A 21,623-nucleotide genomic window follows, 5' to 3' on the forward strand; every position below is an offset into this window, starting at 1 on the left:
TTTATTTTGTGCAGTCCGCTGATTGGTGTCACAAATGCAAATAAAGAAATTGTTTCTAGTCTGGGTAGTTGTGATTGAAAGTATCAACTGAAATTTTAAACCACGGACTTAAAAAGTAAGGAAAGGGAATGAGGGGGAGCAACATGTTCTTTTGTTTGTAATTTCCGTGATTCACATTCTCGCTCTGCTGCACGTTACCCCTCGTTCCCTCCAGTGCCGGCTCCGCCTCGACTTCCCTGCATATGTTTCTCATTTGTCATTTACATAATGTATTGCCTCGCCAATTATTCCATCTCTCTCTCGTTCTCTCTCCCCCTGAATGTTGTATCATGATTCTCATCAAAGAAAAAAGAAAAAAAAAAACAGGCGGAGGAAGAGGTACAGGGTCCCCATCCATTTGATAAAATGTGAAATAATCTGATAATGCAGGCTAGAAACATGCGTGATCCATTTCAAACTCATGTCCACAGACTTTCCTACCTCAGTTATATGTCTTGCTTATTTTGTTCATGTCTGAGTTGTCGACCCTATGGAGGGAGGGGTGATGCCGGGAAAGAGAAGATGTCAATATAAATCATTGCAGGAGGCTGTCAGTGAGTCAGGAGTGTTGGCTAGTGTGTGGAGCTGGGGGTGTACCTGGGTAATGGGAAGTGATGTGTGTGAGGGTCCTGCACCCACCCACTCAGAGTGGGAGAACGGCCCACGGGTGAGGTGAGCAAACACAGCCGACATTTAATCGTAACCCTTTGTTCTCTGCATCGCATTAGCAGTCTTATAAGATACTGTTGTAGCTTGCTGGGTAATATATAGAATATGTTCTGAAGATGCACTCCAGAATCTTATAAAGCCTCACTACACGCTCTCTAAGAAGTACAGTGCCTGTGACATCAGTTCCTCTTTCTGTGGTTGGTCAGACATGAGGCCGAACCTAATGGAAAATATGACATTAGTCTGAGCAGATGACACGCACACTTAATTAGACGATAGATTTCAGTGTGCTTACAAGCGTGCAGCACATGCTCACTAAGAACCAGAGCGTCTTACAAAATGGCCGTCTTTCTCAGCAGTGACAAAATACAGGATACTGCACACAGCCCGTGTCTGCCTGTCTCGCTGTCCTCACACAGATGGTGCAATTCAGAAGAATTTCCAGTAGAATGCTGGAATGTATTCTCACTTGTATTCATCTCATGCTTACTGGAGCCAGTCAGGCAATATTTTTTGTGAGGAACCTTGTAAACCACATTAGTCACAGCGTGACTAATAATACTATGTGTGCCTGTTGTGACCACCCTCTGTGTGTGGCAATATTTGTTCTCGTGACCTTAACTCTCTCTGCATATAAATACATATCCTGTTAAAAATTATTTTTAATTTTTAAAAAAAGTTGAATATCTACCTTCATCATTCACAAAGTTATTATTTTGCACAAAACAAATTCAAAATGGCAGCTGGTGCATTAACATTATATTGAACATACGTGAAATGGATGACAGAATGTGTCCAGCGGTCACCAGTTCCTTTTTCCAGACAGTTGCATTCACACTTCCTTCGTTGAGCTTGTTGCATCATGAGCTGCGTGACATGTTGCGACTCGTGGTCACTTATATATGTACGCCAATGAGTGTATACATTCATTCTGATATGTAGAACTGTGGATTTTTTTATATCAAAAAATGAAAGAGGGTAGCTTTAAAGGAGCAGAGGAGCTGTGTTACAATATGAAGAGGTGGGTATTCAGTCTGTGTCAGATGATGGGTAGGGTTTCTGCTCTCCTGACCAGTGATCTGGACATCAAGATACTTAAGTGAGTAGGAGGTAGACACTCAACAGGCTAAAATATTTCAACATACCCATACATACATTTTTCAGTATACTGTAATCTGAAGAAAAACATGTTTTCAATGTACAAAAATGTTGAGTTACGCACATATACAAAGTGCTGTCTATAAGTCATTAATTCAAACTTGCAAAATCTAGGCCTGCCATTAAAAGTACCGATATTAAAATTAGGCCAGGTTACAGGAAACAATATTGGCTATCTTAGCTCAAACACATTCACTCACATTAATTCCAAAGCAGTGCTACCCAATGTTTTCCTAAATTTTTTTCAAGTAACTTGGCTCTGTGTTATGTCATCTTAGCATCTGAAGAGAATGTGGAGGAAAAAATGCTAAATCCCCTAAGTTGTTTGTGAATTCTGTCTGCTTACATGAGGTCCAAAAATACATGTGTTAATGTTAATGTTATGTCTTCAAGGGCTGAGAGTCTGTGGTCATTGTGTTTAGTTCTATAGGAAACCCTGAAAAGTGCCAAACTCTCAGTGCTGTATAGGTATGGGGCATGCCGCCCCACCAAGCCATAACTAGGCAGGACGGCATACCTCCCAATATCTGCATAACTTACGTCAAAAAAACTTCCAGACCTAAACATTACACATTTATTCATTTGAAATATCAAAAGTCACAGGGGCACATTGCAGTGAAAAAGAACCATACATACAATAACATCTTGTGTTTTTCTGTTTGGACAGACCATTTGTACCATCATATGCATTTGTGTGTGTGTGTGTGTGTGTGTGTGCGTGTGTGTGTGAGTGTGTATGTGTGTGCACGTGTGTACGTGTGAGACGTACGGCTCACGGACGGCTGGTTTCACAGACCCAGTTAAAGTGGTTGTCACATTTTATATCATTCCAGTTCTTCAGAGCATTAAGATCCTTGTATCCGTGAACGCAGTCCTCATTCAGTCCTAAGTTGTTGGGTTCTCCGTCATCCCAGTACCTTAAACAGTCCCAAATTCAACATACAGAAATGAAAATGCAGTCGAGTGCCTGAGATGCTAAACTCATGCCCTGGCAGTCATGTGCTACTCAGTCAGAGGGCTAATATGTGTGCTGGGAAAGGGTCATCAGCAGTCTTACCCCACGTCGAGCTGGGACCCGTCCACCCATAGCCAGGTCCTCTCTTCGGATGAATTCCTCAACCCAATCCAGTATTTGCTATGTGTATAGTGACTGTGCACAAACACCTGGGAAAATGACAAACATATGTATGCACCAATGGAAATAAGTATATTTCGGAAGCATAATGTGTCATAATGGTTTGTCTGCGTTTCCCCTTTTGGGCCACCAGAGGGCGGCACTTAAGTTTTTAGTTCTGTTCATTTACCCTGTTTAATTGTATTATTGTTTTTTGGTTGTCTCATTTTCCCTTCCCTCTCTGTGGCCTGATTGTGCATTGTGCCCTTCTGTGTCTCGTCAGTGTCTTGTCTATTTAAGTTCCTTTCTTCCCTGACTCAGGTGCTGGATCCTTGTGTGCTTTTCTGATTGTGTTTCAGTATGTGCTCCCACGTGTACGTTTGACTCTGTGTTTTGTCCTGAGTGTTTTCTACCCTGCCCGTGTTCTGTTTTTGCATTGTTTTGGATTTCTGGATTTTCTCTGTTTTTGCATTTAAAGAACTTTGCTTTGTCCTTTTGAGACTTGCCCTGCGTGGCTTTGTTTTTGTTTTTGTACTTATTAAAAGTCAAATTCTCGGTTTGTATTTACCCTTTTGGATTTTGAGTGTTTTTGACTCTGTGTTTGGGTCCTGGTCCCGTGCCACCTGACAATAATGTTTGAGCCATTCCCATGCCCTTACCAAAATGGAATATGTTGCAATCTATTGTAATAAAATATGTATGATTTTTGAGCAGATGAAATGTTAGAGTGTACAGGTTAGCACACAGATGACAAACGGCCTTCCACTATGTGCACTATCCTGAATCTAATAAAAACTTGGACAGGCTCAAACTGCAGTGATGTAGGAGTGTTACTCCCATCCCCATTGAGGTGTTTTATATGCTTTTGGCTCCAGAACCCTGAGTCTTTACCTGCTCCTCCATGGTGTCTATTACCACAAGGTCCGCTCCCTGTCTTTTGCAGAGCTTGCGGCTGTTGAACCAGTCGTCCTTCTCACTGGAGAAATGGTAACATCGGGAGGTGAATTGTACATAGCCCACAGGACACTGTTTGGGGACCTCCACTAGAGGGAAAAAGATATGGACGAAATCTTCAACAGTGCAGTGCAGTGCAGTTATCCTTACTCCAAAAACTGAAATTGGCTTGCTAGTTTTCAAATAAGTAATCTGTGTTATTACTTATTTGATTGACAGATAAGATCGGATGCTGAGTCGTTTTTATTACAGTTGCTCAATCTCTGTTCAATATGAGTCTGAAATGTCTTTTAAACTTTGCTAAGTGACTTAAATTTTCAACATAGAAATAAGCATTGAATGCATATCACAGGATTGATACTAACAGCAATATACAAAGCAGCTATTAACACACTTCCAATACATAAAACTGATGAAATATAAGCATGCATAGTAACTGTACTCACACACAGTGACTGGTCATAATCCTTATTGTAGAATATTTTATTTGTCATGCTTTAAATCCTCAGGAGTCAAGACATCTCCATCTCTGCCCCCCCCCCCCCCCCTGCAGCTGGCTCTTAATTTCTGTGTAGTTCCCTTTTTCAGCAACACCTGGAGATGTCTCATTGTCTGCTGTGACATGACTGATATATCTTACATCAGCAGGCAATGTTCACCTGACCCTGATAAGTAGTGATATGTCTCTTATGACAAGCGGCAGCTTTGCAGACATCGGCATTTTCCAAGTGGAGGTGTTTTGCTCACATTATGATTTTGATCATGTGGTGGCTCCCTCATTTCTCAGATTCCACTGATGGAATTTTTGGCATGCCGCATCACCCTAAGTAAATTGGCATTTATTTATCCATTTTGACTTGTGACAGCTGAGATTCATTTATTTTAGGTTCCCTCCATTGTTAGAGCAACTTTGCACGGCAACTGTCTTCATTTTCTGATGTCTCATTGGCTATACAACTACTCTGTTATCCCCTGTGGCAGAGGCAGTGCATCAGCTGAGCAATGAATACACTGTACATTGACTGGTGAGGCTCCTATTGATTTTCAGTCTGGAAAAGAAATATGTGCCAACTTTGGAAATCTGATACGGAAATATCTGGTCTGCCCTTTCAAAGCTAAGGAAGAGACCATAGGTAGGATGATCTGCCATTACAGTGTGCTTGGTAATTCTCAGCTGTTGATGGTCTTGCTTTGTCTCACTGATTGTTCTACAAGTTCTACTGACTTGGGGACAGGGTCTGGTCTGTACTGCACATACAGCATACACCAGGCAGTCTAAATGGCAGTGTAGTGCAGTAGTTAGGGAACTAGGCTTGCAGGTTTGATTCCTAGGTGGGGCACTGCCATTGCTCCCTTGAGCAAGGCATTTCTCCTGAATTGCTCTAGTAAAAATCCAGCTCTGTAAGTGCTTTGCATGTTAAACATGTGATTTCTGTAAGTCTCTAAACGTGCCTACTATAAAGCCGAATATAATTCAGTGTAAAGCCCTAGTATGGAATTGGTATGCACCTTGTTTGAAATATTTTATGGATGTGTTTAACATCTTCTCTGATATTTTGTGCATTAAGGAAAAAAATGTGTCACAGTATGGTACTCACAGTAGACAAACAGGATAATGATGACAATCACTGAGAAGGCACATAGCAGTCCCAGACACACTGTAGCTACTTTGTAAGGGGGACAGCACAGCCTGCTTTTAGCTGTGGACAAAGACATTGGGGATTAGACAAATGAAAACCTCAAAGAAACCTTCATGGAAAATCATTCATGGAATATTTATAATGTATATGTAAATGATGGACAGTGGAAGGAAAAATCTGTTACTAATTGATGTCACTTCCTGTAATTGGGATGAATATGTGGCTATTCCCTGTCTCATCACTTGCAGGCTGCCTGATTTCAGAGAGAGTGAAGGGAAGTTGCAGTTGGCCACATGTGTTTTAGTAGAAGCACATGCTAACTGGCTCTCTTGAATCAACAGACAATGTTACTGTTGGGGCGTCTCCCACCTTTCAAATGGCCCAAAGGGTGGAAGACAAAGTCCAAAAAGAGCATAAATCATGGCTGCTATTTGGCTCATTTGGTTAAGGCACCACACTGTGGGGCATGGTAGCTGGTAGAGCGATGCCAAATGGACAATTGCATCACCCAGAGTATGGGAAGGTTCAGTCAGTTAAGGCCTGTGGACTGCATGGCAGAGCGGCATATTAAACTGACTAACTCAGTTTCCTCTGAACTAAGCGTAGCTGTGGGCTGCACTGTGAAAAGAAGAAACGCTGCTATCATTGCGTATTTCCACAGAGAACCGCAGGTGTCTACACTCTTCGAATCGGCAGTGGGGTTTAGGCATGAGCACGGCTGTGATTGCGAATAGTTAGCCATTCCAAATTTGGGTGTGAATTGGACATGTTCAGTCCAACTTTGGCCACTATTTAAAAAAAATGTTTAAGCGAATAAAACATTGCTCAATAAAGCGTGATTTGGTGAAATAAGACTTTGAAATTTGTGGTGTATAAAACAATTCTACAAGAAAAACACCATAGAGAAAAACATGTAAAGTTGGAGATGTGTTCTTGGTGATGATAAAATTTAAAAAATGTAATTATTATGAATAATACCAATTGAGTTATGTGGAATTCACAGTTCTGTATTTAATACAGATTATTTACAGTAGTTTCACCTCATAAGCTAGGGAAATTCATGTGTACATCCTGTGTACACCCCTTATGCAGTATCTATTTCATTAACACTGGAACATAAAATAGATTAAATTAGCCTGTCTTGGTCCTTTGCAGTACAATTTACAGTAGATTGATTTATTTTCTTTTGTTTGCATTACAAAAAGTAAAGTAAAGTTTTATTTCCTCTTTTCACTCATTAATGTATGAGTATATGAAACACATTTATTCAATATTAGAAAGCAAACTGAAACCTAGAATAGCCCTATAGACAAATAAGCTCTTACCTGTTTTTTGTGCTTCTTGAATAGGATTTGAGGTTGGCTTCAATGTGCTGTATTCATTATTATCAGGCAAGATTAGTCCAGTGTAGATACCTCCTGTATTTTCATATTCATCATCTTTTGATCGAACTGACATGTCCATTGTCTGAGCTGTTACCAGGAAGCTGTATGTCCTCTGACTTTGATTTCTTTTGATATTAGTACTTTCAGTCTGTGCGAGCTCCTGATGCCTGCCTGTTCTCTATTTAAATGTTGCCCTGCTGTGTCCTCAAACTGTGGTTGCACAGGGGAAGCTGTCCACTGAGAAGCTCCTTTTGAGGAAGTTTGGTAGTTTCAAAAACTTGCACAAAGAATACCAAACAACATATTGTTCAGGTGTCCACATACTTTTGGCCAAATAGTGTATATTGGCTAAAGATGTTACCATAATTGTAAAACTATCTATCTTCGACCATGTTGTGTTGATGGGATTTACATCTCTGCCAAAACAATTGTTCAGCAAAATATATGGCTGTTTTAAAGACAAACTGATGTAATGTTAACATTTGCTTCAAAGGGTAGACAGCCTGTCTTACCTAAGTTAACCTGGAATGGTCATGTTATGTGTGAACAGACTTGACACAGAATTTTTCCATATAGGATACCTATTGGCGCTTCTCCATTGACCAGCACAGCACGGTACAGGACGGCAAGGATTCGTATCCTACCCGTGCCTTGTTGCCTGTTGCGCTTCTCCATTACACAACAGACCCATGAAGGTAGGAAGCATGGGAGGAGTAAAACGGAGTAAAGCGTCCTAAATGTGTAATAATTAACTTTTGCAAGTATTTCTATACTCTGTACTCTCGTATGTTTTCTTGTATGGGGATGGGACGATATGAAAACAATTTTCACCATCCACCACGTTTTGACAATGTTCCAACACTCTCGTCATCACTGCTTTATGTATCACAAAAACTATTACACTACTAACGCTAACATTACAGTGTTAAATATCCACATTATATAATACCACTAACCTATTTAAAGACACGCAATTTCAAAAATAACGTATATAACCGAAATATTTGAGCAGTAATATTTACATAGCAATGGATGACATTTTATTTGTGTTCAGTAGATAGAGACAGACATTACATTACATTACATTACAGGCATTTTTCAGACGCTCTTATCCAGAGCGACGTACAACAAAGTGTATAACCATAACCAGGAGAAAGTATGACGAAACCCCTAGAGAGAAGTACCGGTCCAAGTGCAGGGAACAACCGCATAGTTCAACTTAGACCCTGAAGGTTAAACTGATTAACACTAAACAACGAGAACGGCAACAACGCAGTCTATGGAAAAAATACAAGCAGTAGTTAAGACAGTTAATGCACCTAAGTCACCTACGAAACAGCTGCCTAGTTACAACCCTAAGCTTACAGTCATTTACAGGGGGGTAGGGAGGGATGGGGAGAGGTGCAGCCTGAAGAGGTGAGTCTTCAGTCATCGTTTGAAATGGGTCAGTGTCTCAGCTGTTCTGACCTCCACAGGGAGGTCATTCCACCATCGTGGGGCCAGAACAGACAGGAGACGTGTTCTGGAAGTGCAGGTGCGAAGAGGGGGAGGTGCTAGGCGTCCTGAGGTAGCAGAACGGAGGGATCTGGCTGGCATGTAGGGTTTGAATATCTTGTGGAGGTATGCTGGGGCTGATCCCTTGACTGCCTGGTATGCTAGGACCAATGTTTTAAATTTGATGCGAGCTATAACAGGCAGCCAGTGGAGGGTAGTGAGCAGGGGAGTGACGTGGGAGTGTCTGGGGAGGTTGAAGACCAGACGAGTCGCAGCATTCTGAATGAGTTGCAGGGGTCTGGTGGCAGATGCCGGTAGTCCAGCCAGAAGAGAGTTGCAGTAGTCCAGGCAGGATAGAACCATTGCTTGGACCAGGAGCTGGGTTGAGTAGGTGGTGAGAAAGGGGCGGATTCTGCGGATGTTATACAGGAAAAATCTGCATGCCCGGCTTACTGCTGCGATGTTCTTGGAGAGGGACAGTCTGTTGTCCATCACCACTCCGAGATTCTTGGCACAGGGTGATGATGTCACTAAGGTGTCCCCTAGGGAAATGGAAAAGTCGAGGAGGGGAGAGGATAGAGCAGGAATAAAGATTAGCTCCGTCTTTCCCGGGTTGAGCTTCAGGTGGTGATTGTCCATCCAGCTCTGTATGTCCCTCAGGCAAGCGGAGATGCGGGCAGGGACCTGTGTGTCCGATGGGGAGAAGGAGAGAAAGAGTTGCGTGTCGTCGGCATAGGAGTGATAGGACAAGCCATGGGCAGATATTACAGGACCAAGGGATCTGGTGTACAAGGAGAAGAGAAGGGGACGGAGGACTGAGCCCTGGGGAACTCCGGTGGCGAGGGGACGGGGTGGTGATACCTTACCCGCCCAGGCAACCTGGAAGGAACGGTCAGAGAGGTAAGACTCAATCCAGTTAAGGACTGTGCCGCAGATCCCTGATGCTGCCAGGGAGGACAGGAGGATAGAGTGCTCCACAGTGTCAAATGCAGCGGAGAGGTCTAGAAGAATCAGGACAGAGGAGAGGGAGGTTGCTCGTGCGGCATGGAGTGACTCACTGACCGAGAGGAGTGCAGTCTCGGTCGAGTGGCCAGGCCTGAAGCCAGACTGGTGGGGATCAAGCAGGTTGTTGTGAGAGAAGAAAGCAGAGAGTTGGTTAGATGCAGCATGTTCAAGTGTTCTATCCACTTATGTTTTGCTCCAGAAAACAATGTCAAATAGGTCTATCAGCAAACATTTGGTTTAGCTATGCCCAGAAGTCCTCAATAATAATAGTATTTTCCAAGAAATTACGAGAAATCGTTGACAACATTTCGTTACTTGCAGCGTCTTTTCTGCTAACACAGAGTGAATTCGTAAGTGAATGCGATGATAAGAAAATTTTCGGTTATGCTGAACTATAAAATGCTATTCCAAAAGCAAAATCATACATGTAATACATCGTTAGAAAGCTTATACTCTCACCTACTGAAATTGTCAATCAAGCCAAATTGTACTAAAAAGGGCGACAACACCGTAAACAACAGGTGTGGTATTATGCACAGCTATTTTGGAAGGTACCCAGGCATCACAAATGCGCGTATATTTCACAAACGGATTGTCCAAGACAATATATGACCACTCAGTCTCAAAAGGGACATCTCTACGTGTAAAATCAATCGTAAGGTTGTATATTTATTTAGTCCCAGATATTGACTGTAAAATTCGCTAGTTAATGTTACTCTCTCTTGCTGTTGTGGTATTTAAAAATTGAGGTTGCTGCCCTTGAACAGACATGAACATGGGATAAGGTATTTGTGACAATTTCCATTGACCAATCAACGGTCTGCAGTATCGAATTGCAGCACGGATAGTACCTTTGGTACCTACCACAGAGCAGGAGCTAAAATCGGCACAAGGGTAGAAATTTGCAAAATCCCCTGGCTGTTAAAAATTTCATAACTTTGAAGATATATTGAAACTACAAAGGCCCATGGCTTCTTGGTGTACGTTTGTATGTTGGTGTTTGTCCCTCACTTATACGACAACACATTCCAAACTAATACTGATGTCCTTCATCATAGATCATCTTCTGGCAGATTTAAAAACACACTAAGAATTTAACTTTTCTTTTGTATCCCTGTAACATTTCTTTTCAGTTACCTGAATTATTTCCGATATGTTAACTCATATCTTAAGGACATTTTGATTTACAGATTCTTACATTCTGTATTCATTTTAGGCACTGTGTTGTTATTTAACAGTGTTGAGCTTGATGGTTTAGTTTAGTTCTGGATGCACTGAACCCGGCTGTGCCATATGTAGCTTTTTATTGGGCCTGCTGTGTGCGTGTTATTATTTCAGTTTTGTTCATGTTTGTCGGTTCTCATAGTCCATTCTTTAACTGTGAAGAACTTCCTCACACTTGACAGTACAGTTCCTTTACACTGTCCTGCCTCAACAGCAATATCCTCAGCATGTTTTGTCAGTATATCTACATACAGACTGGGAAATAACAAATATCTGTACATTACTGCAAGGTTTGAAAACACACACACACACACACAGATATGAGTGAGCTCCATAATATTTGGGACAAAGCCATATATATTTTATCTTTTCTTGATTTGGCTCTGTACTCTATAATTGTAGATTTCACATATGCTCAAAATGTAGATTCTCAGCTTTTATTAAAGGGTATTGTAATACATTTTGGTTTGACCACATAGAAATAACAGCACTTTTTAGACTATATATTGAAAACTCTTTTATACGTGCACTAGCAAAGTGATTGAACATACTTGACTAATCAGAAACACCTGTGAAGCCATTTGTCCCAAACATTATAGTGCCCTGAAATGGGGGAGCTATGTATAAAATATGCTGTTATTTTTACATGGTGAAACCAAAATGTATTAATACCCTTTAAATGTATTAACAGCCTTTAATAAAATCTGAAAATCTGCACTTTAACCACATGGGCATTGTTTGATTGTAAATCTAAAATTGTGTTTGTCCCAAACATTATGGAGCTCACTGTACTAATGCCGGGCATTAGTAGCTGTATCAGTCTCAAGAAAGCACTTCAAGAGTTCTTTTGAAACATTGTTATTTATAGACAGTGAAAAACAGAGTCCAGCTCCCATTGCTAACACATTTTGAAAAAATATACAGTATTTGTAGCAGATACTGGCAAATCAGCAATACTATTCTCTCTATACCCACACTAAACAGAGTTACATAACATTTCCCAATATGTATTCAGATTGTTCAAAAGATACATCTCCTTACTGTCACTATCTGACCTGCACAGAAACTACTGAGGCTCCAAAATGGGCACCATTTTTATTGGCTATAAAACTGCTGTCCTAAAGTCTTCTGGTTCTGAAGTCAATGCTTGGGCACATTCCCATTTTCCAGCGCAAATGCCTGTACCTAACTGATCGGAGCCTCACATATCCACGGGCAGGACATGTTGCAAGGTGCATCGTTCCAGCTTCCCAGGGTCAGTATGCTTGCATTGCAAGTCTTCACCATATAGCCACAGTCCTCATCATTGTTGTTGTTGGGCTCGCCATCTATCCAGAAGCTAAAAGGAGAGCATCAAGTAGTCCCACCACCATGCAGTTAATGTTGTGTGAATGCCCAACATGGGCAAAAGATGAACGCAGTGTAATCACAGTGGTAGCAAAATTAAATGGAGCAGGCTGAAATCTTTTCTCTACCTGGTATCCCTGCATTTTACTTGATGGAGAGTGCCATTTAAGCAATCTACATCAATCAGCATAAAATAGCATAAAAAATTCAATATAGCATTAGGCGATCCTCTAGTGGAAATTCCTGCTTGATTCCAGCCTGGTTTTAAGCTGGTCCACTTTGTTTTAAGCAGTTCCAGCTGTTTTGAAGCTGGTTTGGAGATGTCCAAGCTGGCAGCAGAATGGTTGATATATCAACCATGCTGGTAAGACCATGCCCAGCTGATAGGTCAGCTTTGCACAGACCACAGACCATCACCAAATTATTGGTGTCCAGCTGGAGCAGAAGCTGGTTCCAGGTAGATTCCATCGAAGGATGGTAATTTCAATTTTACAGAGTTTTCCACTCTGTAACATCCTCTTTTTTCACGCCACATTACAGAAATAATATACTTTAAAATTAACAACATATCAAACAACATATCAAATAAGCATCATGGAATTGGAAACAGTTTAGTGTACAGTTTAGTGGGAAAAAAACACTACCTAAGAGAAAAAATTGAGAAAGAACATTATCAACAAATTTCCATGGATTATTCAGATCGCCAGTCAATTTATTGCTTAACTAATGAAAGTAAGTAAATACAAGTTGAGCAGTGATTGGTCTAAAGCAGTGGTGTCAAACTCGTTGCCATGGAGGGCCGTGTGTATGCAGGTTTTCATTCCAGCCTCAGATCTTGATTATATAATTAGTTAAATTATTTGCTGAATTAGGGATGCAGGTTTGTGCAAAATGGTGACCTGACGTCTATGGTGACCCGCATTGTCTAAATAAAAATTTTCTTATATTCTGTGCTTCAATGCAGTTAAACGCATATGGCTGAATGAGTAATTGGACTCAATTAAGGCAGCATTAATTGGTTGGAATGAAAACCTGCATACACACGGCCCTCCATGGCAACGAGTTTGACACCACTGGTCTAAAGGCAAAATTTTAGCCTCCTCCATTTCCAGTGCATAGGCTGCCAAAGTGTGTCATAGGCAGCCACGGTTACATATTTAATCCACACTTTGCTGCAAATCAGGACTAAAAACAACATGCCAAGCACAGGCAATGAGAGTCAGCGCATTCGCATTTTAGATAGCAGACCGTGCACCTACCCTCTAACAAGTTTGGTCCCGTCCACCCAGAACCAGTCACCCTCTGCCTTTTCATCACTGACCCCAAACCAGTACGCATTCCAGTAACCTGGGGCCAGCTGGTTAAACAGAAACGTCTACAACACAGACACATGACGCAGAATCAGAAAAGCTGCCCACATTCCTATTCCTCTCAGTACAGTGTTTCCTCGAGTGTCCTCCAAGTGAGGACAAGCATTCTCACACTAAATCATCTCTCATTGTTTTTATACAAGTCCAATAGAAACAGTAGCTGCTCTATTCGCGTTAAACATATTATATCAGAGTTGATTTTTTGCTGAACATATTTCAGTGTGGCTGGCCTTGGTCCTGCTGATTAATACATGGGGCCCTCAAATCCCTTCCATCAACAATCTTGAAAAAATGTTGCCTTCTCATTCCTAGTTTCAGTGTTCACACATGAGAGTCCAGCCAGTGCTACATTATCTCCATTTCTAGCTCTTTCCATCTCTTAAATGTGGTCTCAACTTCAAAGATGCGTCACTGAGAAGCATACATAGATAGGTGGAGTTGACAGCAGAAACTGCTTATTGACTGCATAGCACCAGCGGTTGTGTTTGCTGCAACAATACAGAAGTCGACTCTTCTCACCTGTTCCTCTGGCGTGTGTATAATGGCTAAGTGTCCCCCCCTCTCTGCACAGTATTCCTGACTGTCGTTCCAGGACTTCCTGCTGGAGGAGATGTAGTAGCAGCTGGTGTTGAATCCAATCCACTCTGGCGGGCAGACCTTGGGTTTCACCTGCTCCTCTATTCTCAGACAAACCAAAAATATATAAAAATTCAGATTTCGGTAATAATTAATCTACTCCCTCATGTTTGGTCTTTAAAAAACGGGAAAGCTTCTGAGAAGATTCTGTGAGAAATGTATGTCACAAAGCTAAATATGGGCAAAGTCTTCAACAATGCAGATATGGCCAGGAATTATCCTTACTCCAGAAACAGAAATGAGAACTAAAGGTTGGCCTGCTAGGTTTCACATAATTAATCTGTGTTATTACTTATTTGATTGACAAATGAGATCGGATGCTGAGTCCTTTTTATTACAGTTGCTCAATCTCTGTTCAATATGAGATTGAAATGTCTTTTAAACTTTGCTAGATGACTTAAATCTTCAACATAGAAATAAGCATTAAATGCATATCACAGGATTGATACTAACAGCAATACACAGAGCAGCTATTAACACACTGCCAATACATAAAACATATGAAATATAAACACGCTGGATGGTTACTGTACTCACACACAGTGCCTGGTCATAATCCTTATAGTAGAATCATGCTAGCATGCGTGTGGAGTGCAATAATGACACATATGCGCAGCATCCTCTTACATCATAGTGTTGCTTGATGTTTAGCAGGTCTGCTGTCATGGTCCTGTGTTCCTGTCTGCGTTTTCCCTGTTTGGCCGCCAGATGGCGGCACTTCGGTTTTGTGTCCTGCTCCCCCTGTGTTAATTGTATGATTGTTTTCAATTGTCATTATTGGTTCTTGATTGTCTCGTTTTCCCTTCCCTCTCTGTGGCCTGATTGTTCATGGTGCCCTCCTGTGTCTCTTCAGTGTGTTCTATTTAAGTTTCCCCCTCCCTTGACTCAGGTGCTGGATCCTTGTGGTAATGTCAGATTGTTTGTTCGTAAGCCTCTGCTCCATGTGTTCTTGCCTATGCCCTGGTTTCCTAGTGTTTTTGGATTTTTTCCTTGTTCCTATGTTTTGAAGTTTTCCTTGTTTGTTTAAGGTTGCCCTGAGAGGCTTTGTGTTTCATTTTGTTCCCTCGTTAAGTAAAGTCTTTTGTTCTCCTTCCGTTTTGGAGTTTTGTGTTTTTTGCCCTCTGCGTTTGGGTCCGAACCCCCCACGCAATCACAACAGAAGGATCCAGCCAGTGCCAGACCCAGCAGAGGTTTTTTTTTTCCCCCTCTCCCTTTTTTCCTTTTTCTCTCCTCTGGGGTTTTTTTGTTTTGTTTATCATGCCACCGGGGTGGTGGAGTGACCCGGAGGACTCGCCACCCAGCGACTGGGAGGCCTTCGCCCTTGAGCTTCCCAGCGCCCGGGGCGGGCGGTCACGGAGGCGCCGTGGTCGGGCTGCCTCCCGGTCGGCCAGACCTCCAGCTGCCCAGCCAGCGGTTCCCGGCCCTGCATCTTTCGAAGGGTCTCGACTGGCCATCTTTCCAGGGCCCGACCCGCGGGGGTCCCGCCGGTTCCGTCCGGCTGCCCAGCCGGGTTCCCTACGGCTGGGGTCCGCGTTCCTGTCTCCTGCCCAGCCGGGTTCCCTACAGCTGGGGTCTGTGTTCCTTTCCCCTGCCCAGCCCAGACGGCAGGGGGCTCCGCCTGCTCCGCCCCAAGCCCCGGAGGGGCCTTCCCGGCCTGCGCCACCCCAAGCCCAGGAGGGGCCTTCCCAGCCTTGCCCGCCCCAAGCCCCGGAGGGGGGGCCTTCCCGGCCTGCTCCGCTCCAAGTCCCCGAGGGGGGGCCTTCACGGCCTGCTCCGCTCCAAGTCCCCGGAGGGGGGGCCTTCCCGGCCTGCTCCGCTCCAAGTCCCCGAGGGGGGGCCTTCACGGCCTGCTCCGCTCCAAGTCCCCGAGGGGGGGCCTTCACGGCCTGCTCTGCCCCAAGTCCCGGAGGGGGGGCCTTCACGGCCTGCTTCGCCCCGCGCCCAGGAGAAGCCTCCTGCTTCGCCCCGCGCCCAGGAGAAGCCTCCGAAGCTGCCCAGTGCTCCTGCCCTGCCCAGTGCTCCTGCCTCCCTTGGTGTTCCCTCGTCCCTTGGTGTTCTCGCTCCCCCTAATGTCCGTCCTTTCCTCGGTGTTGTCGCTCCCCCCAGTGGTCGTCCTTTCCCCAGTGGTCATCCTCCCTTTGGTGTTGTCGCTCCCCCCAGTGGTCGTCCTTTCCCCGGTGTCCGTCCTTCCCCTAGTGTGGTCGCTCCCCCCAGTGTTGTTGCGCCCCCTAGAGTCCGTGCTCCACCCAGTGTTTCTGCACTACCCAGTGTTCCCAACCGTGCGTCTGTGTGTTCTCCGGTCCCCTTGTCTAGTTGTCTGCCCGCCTTTTTGTCTGCCTGTTTGCCCGTATGTGTGTCGGCCAGTTTGTTGGCCTGTTTGTCTGCCCCCCAGGCCGTCGGCCCATCGGACAATGTGTTCTCCCGCCTGTCTGCCTGTCTGTCTGTGTGTCAGTCTGCGTGTTTTTTGTCTTGTTTACCAGTGTGTCAGTCCCTGTGTCAGTGTTTGGGTTCACCCCTTTCTCTCCCTGTCTGTCTGTCCCTTAGTGTGTCTGTCGGTGTCGCAGTGTGCCTCCCCGCCTGCTTGTCCCTTTGTCTGTCTGTGTAAGTCTCCTGGTGTTGTTCCTGTGTCTGTTTCATGTAGGGTCGTGGTGTTGTCCGTTTCTGTCTAACCCTAGTCCAGTGTTCTGTCTTGTCTCGTCTTGTTCCAGTCCAGTGTTCTGTCTAGTCATGTCTAGTCCGGTGTGTCTACCTCGCCCCAGTCCAGTTCCTGTCCTGTTCCTGAATCCCGTCGAGTTCCTGTCCAGCCCCAAGTTCCACTCTAGCCCCGAGTCTTGTTCTTGTCTTGTTCTTGTCCTCCCCAGTCCAGCCCCGAGTCTTGTTCTTGTCTTGTTCCTGTCCTGCCCAGTCCAGCCCTGAGTCTTGTTCTTGTCTTGTTCCTGTCCTGTCCAGTCCAGTCCTGTTCCCCCGTCAGAGTCCGGTCCAGAGTCCTGTTCCTGTGTTCTGTCCCTGTTCTTGTCTTGTCCAGTCCTGAGTCCTGTCTCCAGCCCCCACCCTCTGTTGACTCCCTCCCCGGGTCGGCCTCCTGGGACGTCAGAAGCCGTCCCTTGGGGGGGGGGGGGGTACTGTCATGGTCCTGTGTTCCGGTCTGCGTTTTCCCTGTTGGGCCGCCAGATGGCGGCACTTCGGTTTTGTGTCCTGCTCCCCCTGTGTTAATTGTATGATTGTTTTCAATTGTCATTATTGGTTCTTGATTGTCTCGTTTTCCCTTCCCTCTCTGTGGCCTGATTGTTCATGGTGCCCTCCTGTGTCTCTTCAGTGTGTTCTATTTAAGTTTCCCCCTCCCTTGACTCAGGTGCTGGATCCTTGTGGTAATGTCAGATTGTTTGTTTGTAAGCCTCTGCTCCATGTGTTCTTGCCTATGCCCTGGTTTCCTAGTGTTTTTGGATTTTTTCCTTGTTCCTATGTTTTGAAGTTTTCCTTGTTTGTTTAAGGTTGCCCTGAGAGGCTTTGTGTTTCCCTTTGTTCCCTCGTTAAGTAAAGTCTTTTGTTCTCCTTCCATTTTGGAGTTTTGTGTTTTTTGCCCTCTGCGTTTGGGTCCGAACCCCCCACGCAATCGCAACATCTGCAATTGTTTAATCAGATCTTTCAGGAAGACACCAAGTCTGTGAGCTAATGCATTGACCAGCCCCTGGAACTGCTCTTTCTGGCATTCTCCCTTCAGCTGTTGTTTTACTGTCATGCTTTAAATCTTCAGGAGTCAAGACATCTCCATCTCTGCCTCCCTCCCATTCTCTCTTTGTAGCTGGTCTTCCCTTGCTGTCAGGTTACTGCAGCTGGTTCTTAATTTCTGTGTGGTTCCCTTTATCAGAAACACTTGGAGATGTCTCCTTGTCTACTGTGACATGACTGATATATCTTACATCAGCAGGCAATGTTCACCTGACCCTGATAAGTACTGATATGGCTCTTATGACAAGCGGCAGCTTTGCAGACATCGCCATTTTCCAGGTGGAAATGTTTCACAGACAGTACAATTTTGCTCATGTGAACGGGGTTTCACTCACATTATGATTTTGGTTGTGTGGTGGCGTGAAAGACACCAGGTGGCTCCGTAGGTTCTCAGATTCCACTGATGGAATACTTGGCATGCCGTATCACTATCAGTAAATTGGCATTTATTTCTCCATTCTGATTTGTGAAAGCTGAGATTCATTTATTTTAGGTTCCCTCCATTGTTAGAGTAACTTTGCACGGCAACTGTCATAATTTTCTGATGTCTCATCGGCTATACAACTACTCTGTTATCTCCTGTGGCAGAGGCAATGCTTCAGCTGCATCTCAGCAATGAATACACTGTACATTGACTGGTGAGGCTCCTATTGATTTTCAGTCTGGAAAAGAAATATGTGCCAACTTTGGAAATCTGATACGGAAATATCTGGTCTGCCCTTTCAAAGCTAAGGTAGAGACCATAGGTAGGATGATCTGCCATTACAGTGTGTTTGGTAATTCTCAGCTGTTGATGGTCTTGCTTTGTCTCACTGATTGTTCTACATGTTCTACTGACCTGGGGACAGGGTCTGTACTGCACATAGAGCATACACCAGGCAGTCTAAATGGCAGTGTAGTGCAGTAGTTAGGGAACTAGGCTTGCGGGTTTGCTTCCTAGGTGGGGCACTGCCATTGCTCCCTTGAGCAAGGCATTTCTCCTGATTTGCTCCAGTAAAGATCCAGCTCTATAAGTGGTTTGTATGTTAAACGTGATTTCTGTAAGTCTGTAAACATGCCTACTATATGGCCGAATATAATTCAGTGTAAAGTCCTAGTATGAAATGGGGATGTACCTTGTTTGAAATATTTTGTGTATGTGTTTAACATCTTCTGTGATATTTTGTGCATTAAGGAGAAAAATGTGTCACAGTATGGTACTCACTGTAGACAAACAGGATAATGATGACAATCACTAAGAAGGCACATAGCAGTCCCAGACACACTGTAGCTACTTTGTAAGGGGGACAGCACAGCCTGCTTTTAGCTGTGGACAAAGACATTGGGGATTAGACAAATGAAAACCTCAAACAAACCTTCATGAAAAATCATTCATGGAATATTAATAATGTATATGTAAATGATGGACAGTGGAAGGAAAAATCTGTTACTAATTGATGACACTTCCTATAATTGGGATGAATAAGTGAAGCAAATTAGATTATCCCTTCAGGTCAGTGAGTCCCAACCACATTTGGCTATTCCCTGTCTCATCACATGCAGGCTGCCTGATTTCAGAGAGAGAGAACGAAACTTGCAGTTGGCCACATGTTTTGGTAGAAGCGCATGCTAGATGGCTCTCTTGAATTCACAGAAGATGTTACTGTTGGGGTGTCTCCCACCTTTTAAATGGCCCAAAGGGTGGAAGATAAAGTCCAAAAAGTGCATAAATCATAGCTGCTGGTTGGCTCATTTGGTTAAGGCACCACACTGTGGGGCATGGTAGCTCCATAGGGCAATGCCAAATGGACAATTGCATCACCCAGAGTATGGGAAGGATCAGTCAGTTAAGGCCTGTGGACTGCATGGCAGAGCGGCATATTAAACTGACTAACTCAGTTTCCTCTGAACTAAGCGTAGCTGTGGGCTGCACTGTGAAAAGAAGAAACGCTGCTATCATCACGTATTTCCACAGAGAACCGCAAGTGTCTACACTCTTCGAATCGGCAGTGGGGTTCATGCATGAGCACGGCTGTGGTTGCGAATAGTTAGCCATTCCAAATTTGGGTGTGAATTGGACATGTTCAGTCCAACACTGGCCACCATTTTTAAAAAATGTTTAAGCGAATAAAACATTGCTCAATAAAGCGCGATTTGGTGAAATAAGACTTTGAAATATGTGGTGCATAAAACAATTCTACATTCGACTAAGAAAAACACCATAGAGAAAAACATGTAAATTTGGAGATGCGTTCTTGGAGATGATAAAATTTAAAAAATGTAATTATTATGAATAATACCAATTGCGGAATTCACAGTTCTGTATTTAATACAGATTATTTACAGTAGTTTTACCTCATGAGCTAGGGAAATTCATGTGTACATCCTGCGTACACCACTTATGCAGTATCTATTTCATTAACACTGGAACATAAAATAGATTAAATTAGCCTGTCTTGGTCCTTTGCAGTACACTTTACAGTAGATTGATTTATTTTCTTCTTTTATAAATGACAAAAAAAGAAAGTTTTATTTCCTTTTCTCACTCGTTAATGTATGAGTATATGAAACACATTTATTCAATGTTAGAAAGCAAACTGAAACCTAGAATAGCCCTATAGACAAATGAGCTCTTACCTGTTTTTTGTGCCTCTGGAATAGGATTTGAGGTTGGCTTCAATGCGCTGTATTCATTATTATCAGGCAAGATTAGTCCAGTGTAGATACCGCCTGTATTTTCATATGCATCATCTTTGGATTGAGCTGACATCTCCATTGTCTGAGCTTTTACCAGGAAACTATACACACTCTATCTTTGATATCTTTTGATATTAGTACTTTCAGTCTGTGCTAGCTCCTGATGCCTGCCTGTTCTGTTTAAATGTTGCCCCGCTGTGTCCTCAAACTGTGGTTGTGGTTGTGGTTGTGGCTGTAATGTTAAAGGAGAAGCTGCCTTTTAATCTCTAACAACCTCCTTTTGAGAAAGGATAGTAGTTTCCGTTTTCAAACATGCACGAAGAATAGAAAACAACATATTTAGAAACATTTCTCCATACTTTAATACTTAATTTCCTTTGCACATATCCATTCATTTATTTTACCATTCATATTTTAAAGACATACATTCATTTTTTATGTGACTAATATCCAATAATGCCACATGTTAAACTATATTTATCATTCTGTAGTCACAAATATGCTACATGGCCAAAAGTATGTGGACACCTGACATTCAACATATCATCTAAAATGATATGCATTAATATGGAGTTGGCTGCTATAACAACCTCAAGTCTTTTGAGAAAGCTTTACACTAGATTTTGAAGCATTGCTGCAGGGATTTGCTTCCATTCAGCCAGAAGAGTATTAGTGAGGTCAGGCACTGATAGGGCGATTAGGCATGGCTCACAGTTGACTGTCCAATTCATCCCAAAGTTGTTGGATGGGGTTGCGGTCAGTTTGGGGAAGGCCCTTTCCTGTTTCAGCATGGCAATGCCCCCGTGCACAAAATGGATGAACTGAGATGTCGACTGCGAGCCAGGCCTTAAGCCCAACATCACTACCCAACCTCACTAATGCTCCTGTGGCTGAATGGAAGTGAATCCCCACAGCCATGTTCCAAAATATAGTGGAAAGTCTTCCCAGAAGACTGGAGGATGTTACAGCAGCAAAGGGGGGGACCAACTCCTTATTAATGCCAATGGTTTTTGAATGAGATGTTCAACAAGGACAGATGGGTGTGATGTTCAGGTGTCCACATACTTTTGGCCAAATAGTGTATATTGGCTAAAGATGTTACCATAATCGTAAAACTATCTCTCTTCGACTATGTTGATAGGATTTACATCTCTGCCAAAACTTAAATTATTCAGCAAAATAT

The 21,623-nt window shown here is 43.3% G+C and overlaps 2 protein-coding genes across 3 annotated transcripts; both read right to left on the minus strand.

Moving 5' to 3' along the window:
• Window positions 1-2,426: 2,426 nt before the first annotated feature.
• Window positions 2,427-7,168, minus strand: LOC118234182 (C-type lectin domain family 2 member B-like). The gene is made up of 5 exons (XM_035430599.1): window positions 6,900-7,168; window positions 5,533-5,634; window positions 3,872-4,023; window positions 2,924-3,030; window positions 2,427-2,783 (listed from the first exon to the last, which is right to left on the minus strand). The coding sequence occupies exons 1-5, from the start codon at window positions 7,036-7,038 to the stop codon at window positions 2,639-2,641; spliced, it is 645 nt and encodes a 214-aa protein (XP_035286490.1). The 5' UTR covers window positions 7,039-7,168; the 3' UTR covers window positions 2,427-2,638.
• Window positions 7,169-11,524: 4,356 nt separating this feature from the next.
• LOC118233883 (perlucin-like protein) lies at window positions 11,525-20,624 on the minus strand. Of its 2 annotated transcripts, XM_035429949.1 has the most exons (5): window positions 20,381-20,624; window positions 18,969-19,070; window positions 13,919-14,076; window positions 13,289-13,404; window positions 11,525-12,021 (listed from the first exon to the last, which is right to left on the minus strand). In XM_035429949.1, the coding sequence occupies exons 1-5, from the start codon at window positions 20,517-20,519 to the stop codon at window positions 11,868-11,870; spliced, it is 669 nt and encodes a 222-aa protein (XP_035285840.1). In that variant the 5' UTR covers window positions 20,520-20,624; the 3' UTR covers window positions 11,525-11,867. The 2 variants fall into 2 exon arrangements, with proteins under 2 accessions (XP_035285840.1, XP_035285841.1); XM_035429950.1 differs by lacking the exon at window positions 18,969-19,070.
• Window positions 20,625-21,623: the final 999 nt, after the last annotated feature.

This window comes from Anguilla anguilla, chromosome 8 (assembly GCF_013347855.1).
Source record: "Anguilla anguilla isolate fAngAng1 chromosome 8, fAngAng1.pri, whole genome shotgun sequence".
Classification (NCBI taxonomy): Eukaryota; Metazoa; Chordata; class Actinopteri; order Anguilliformes; family Anguillidae; genus Anguilla; species Anguilla anguilla.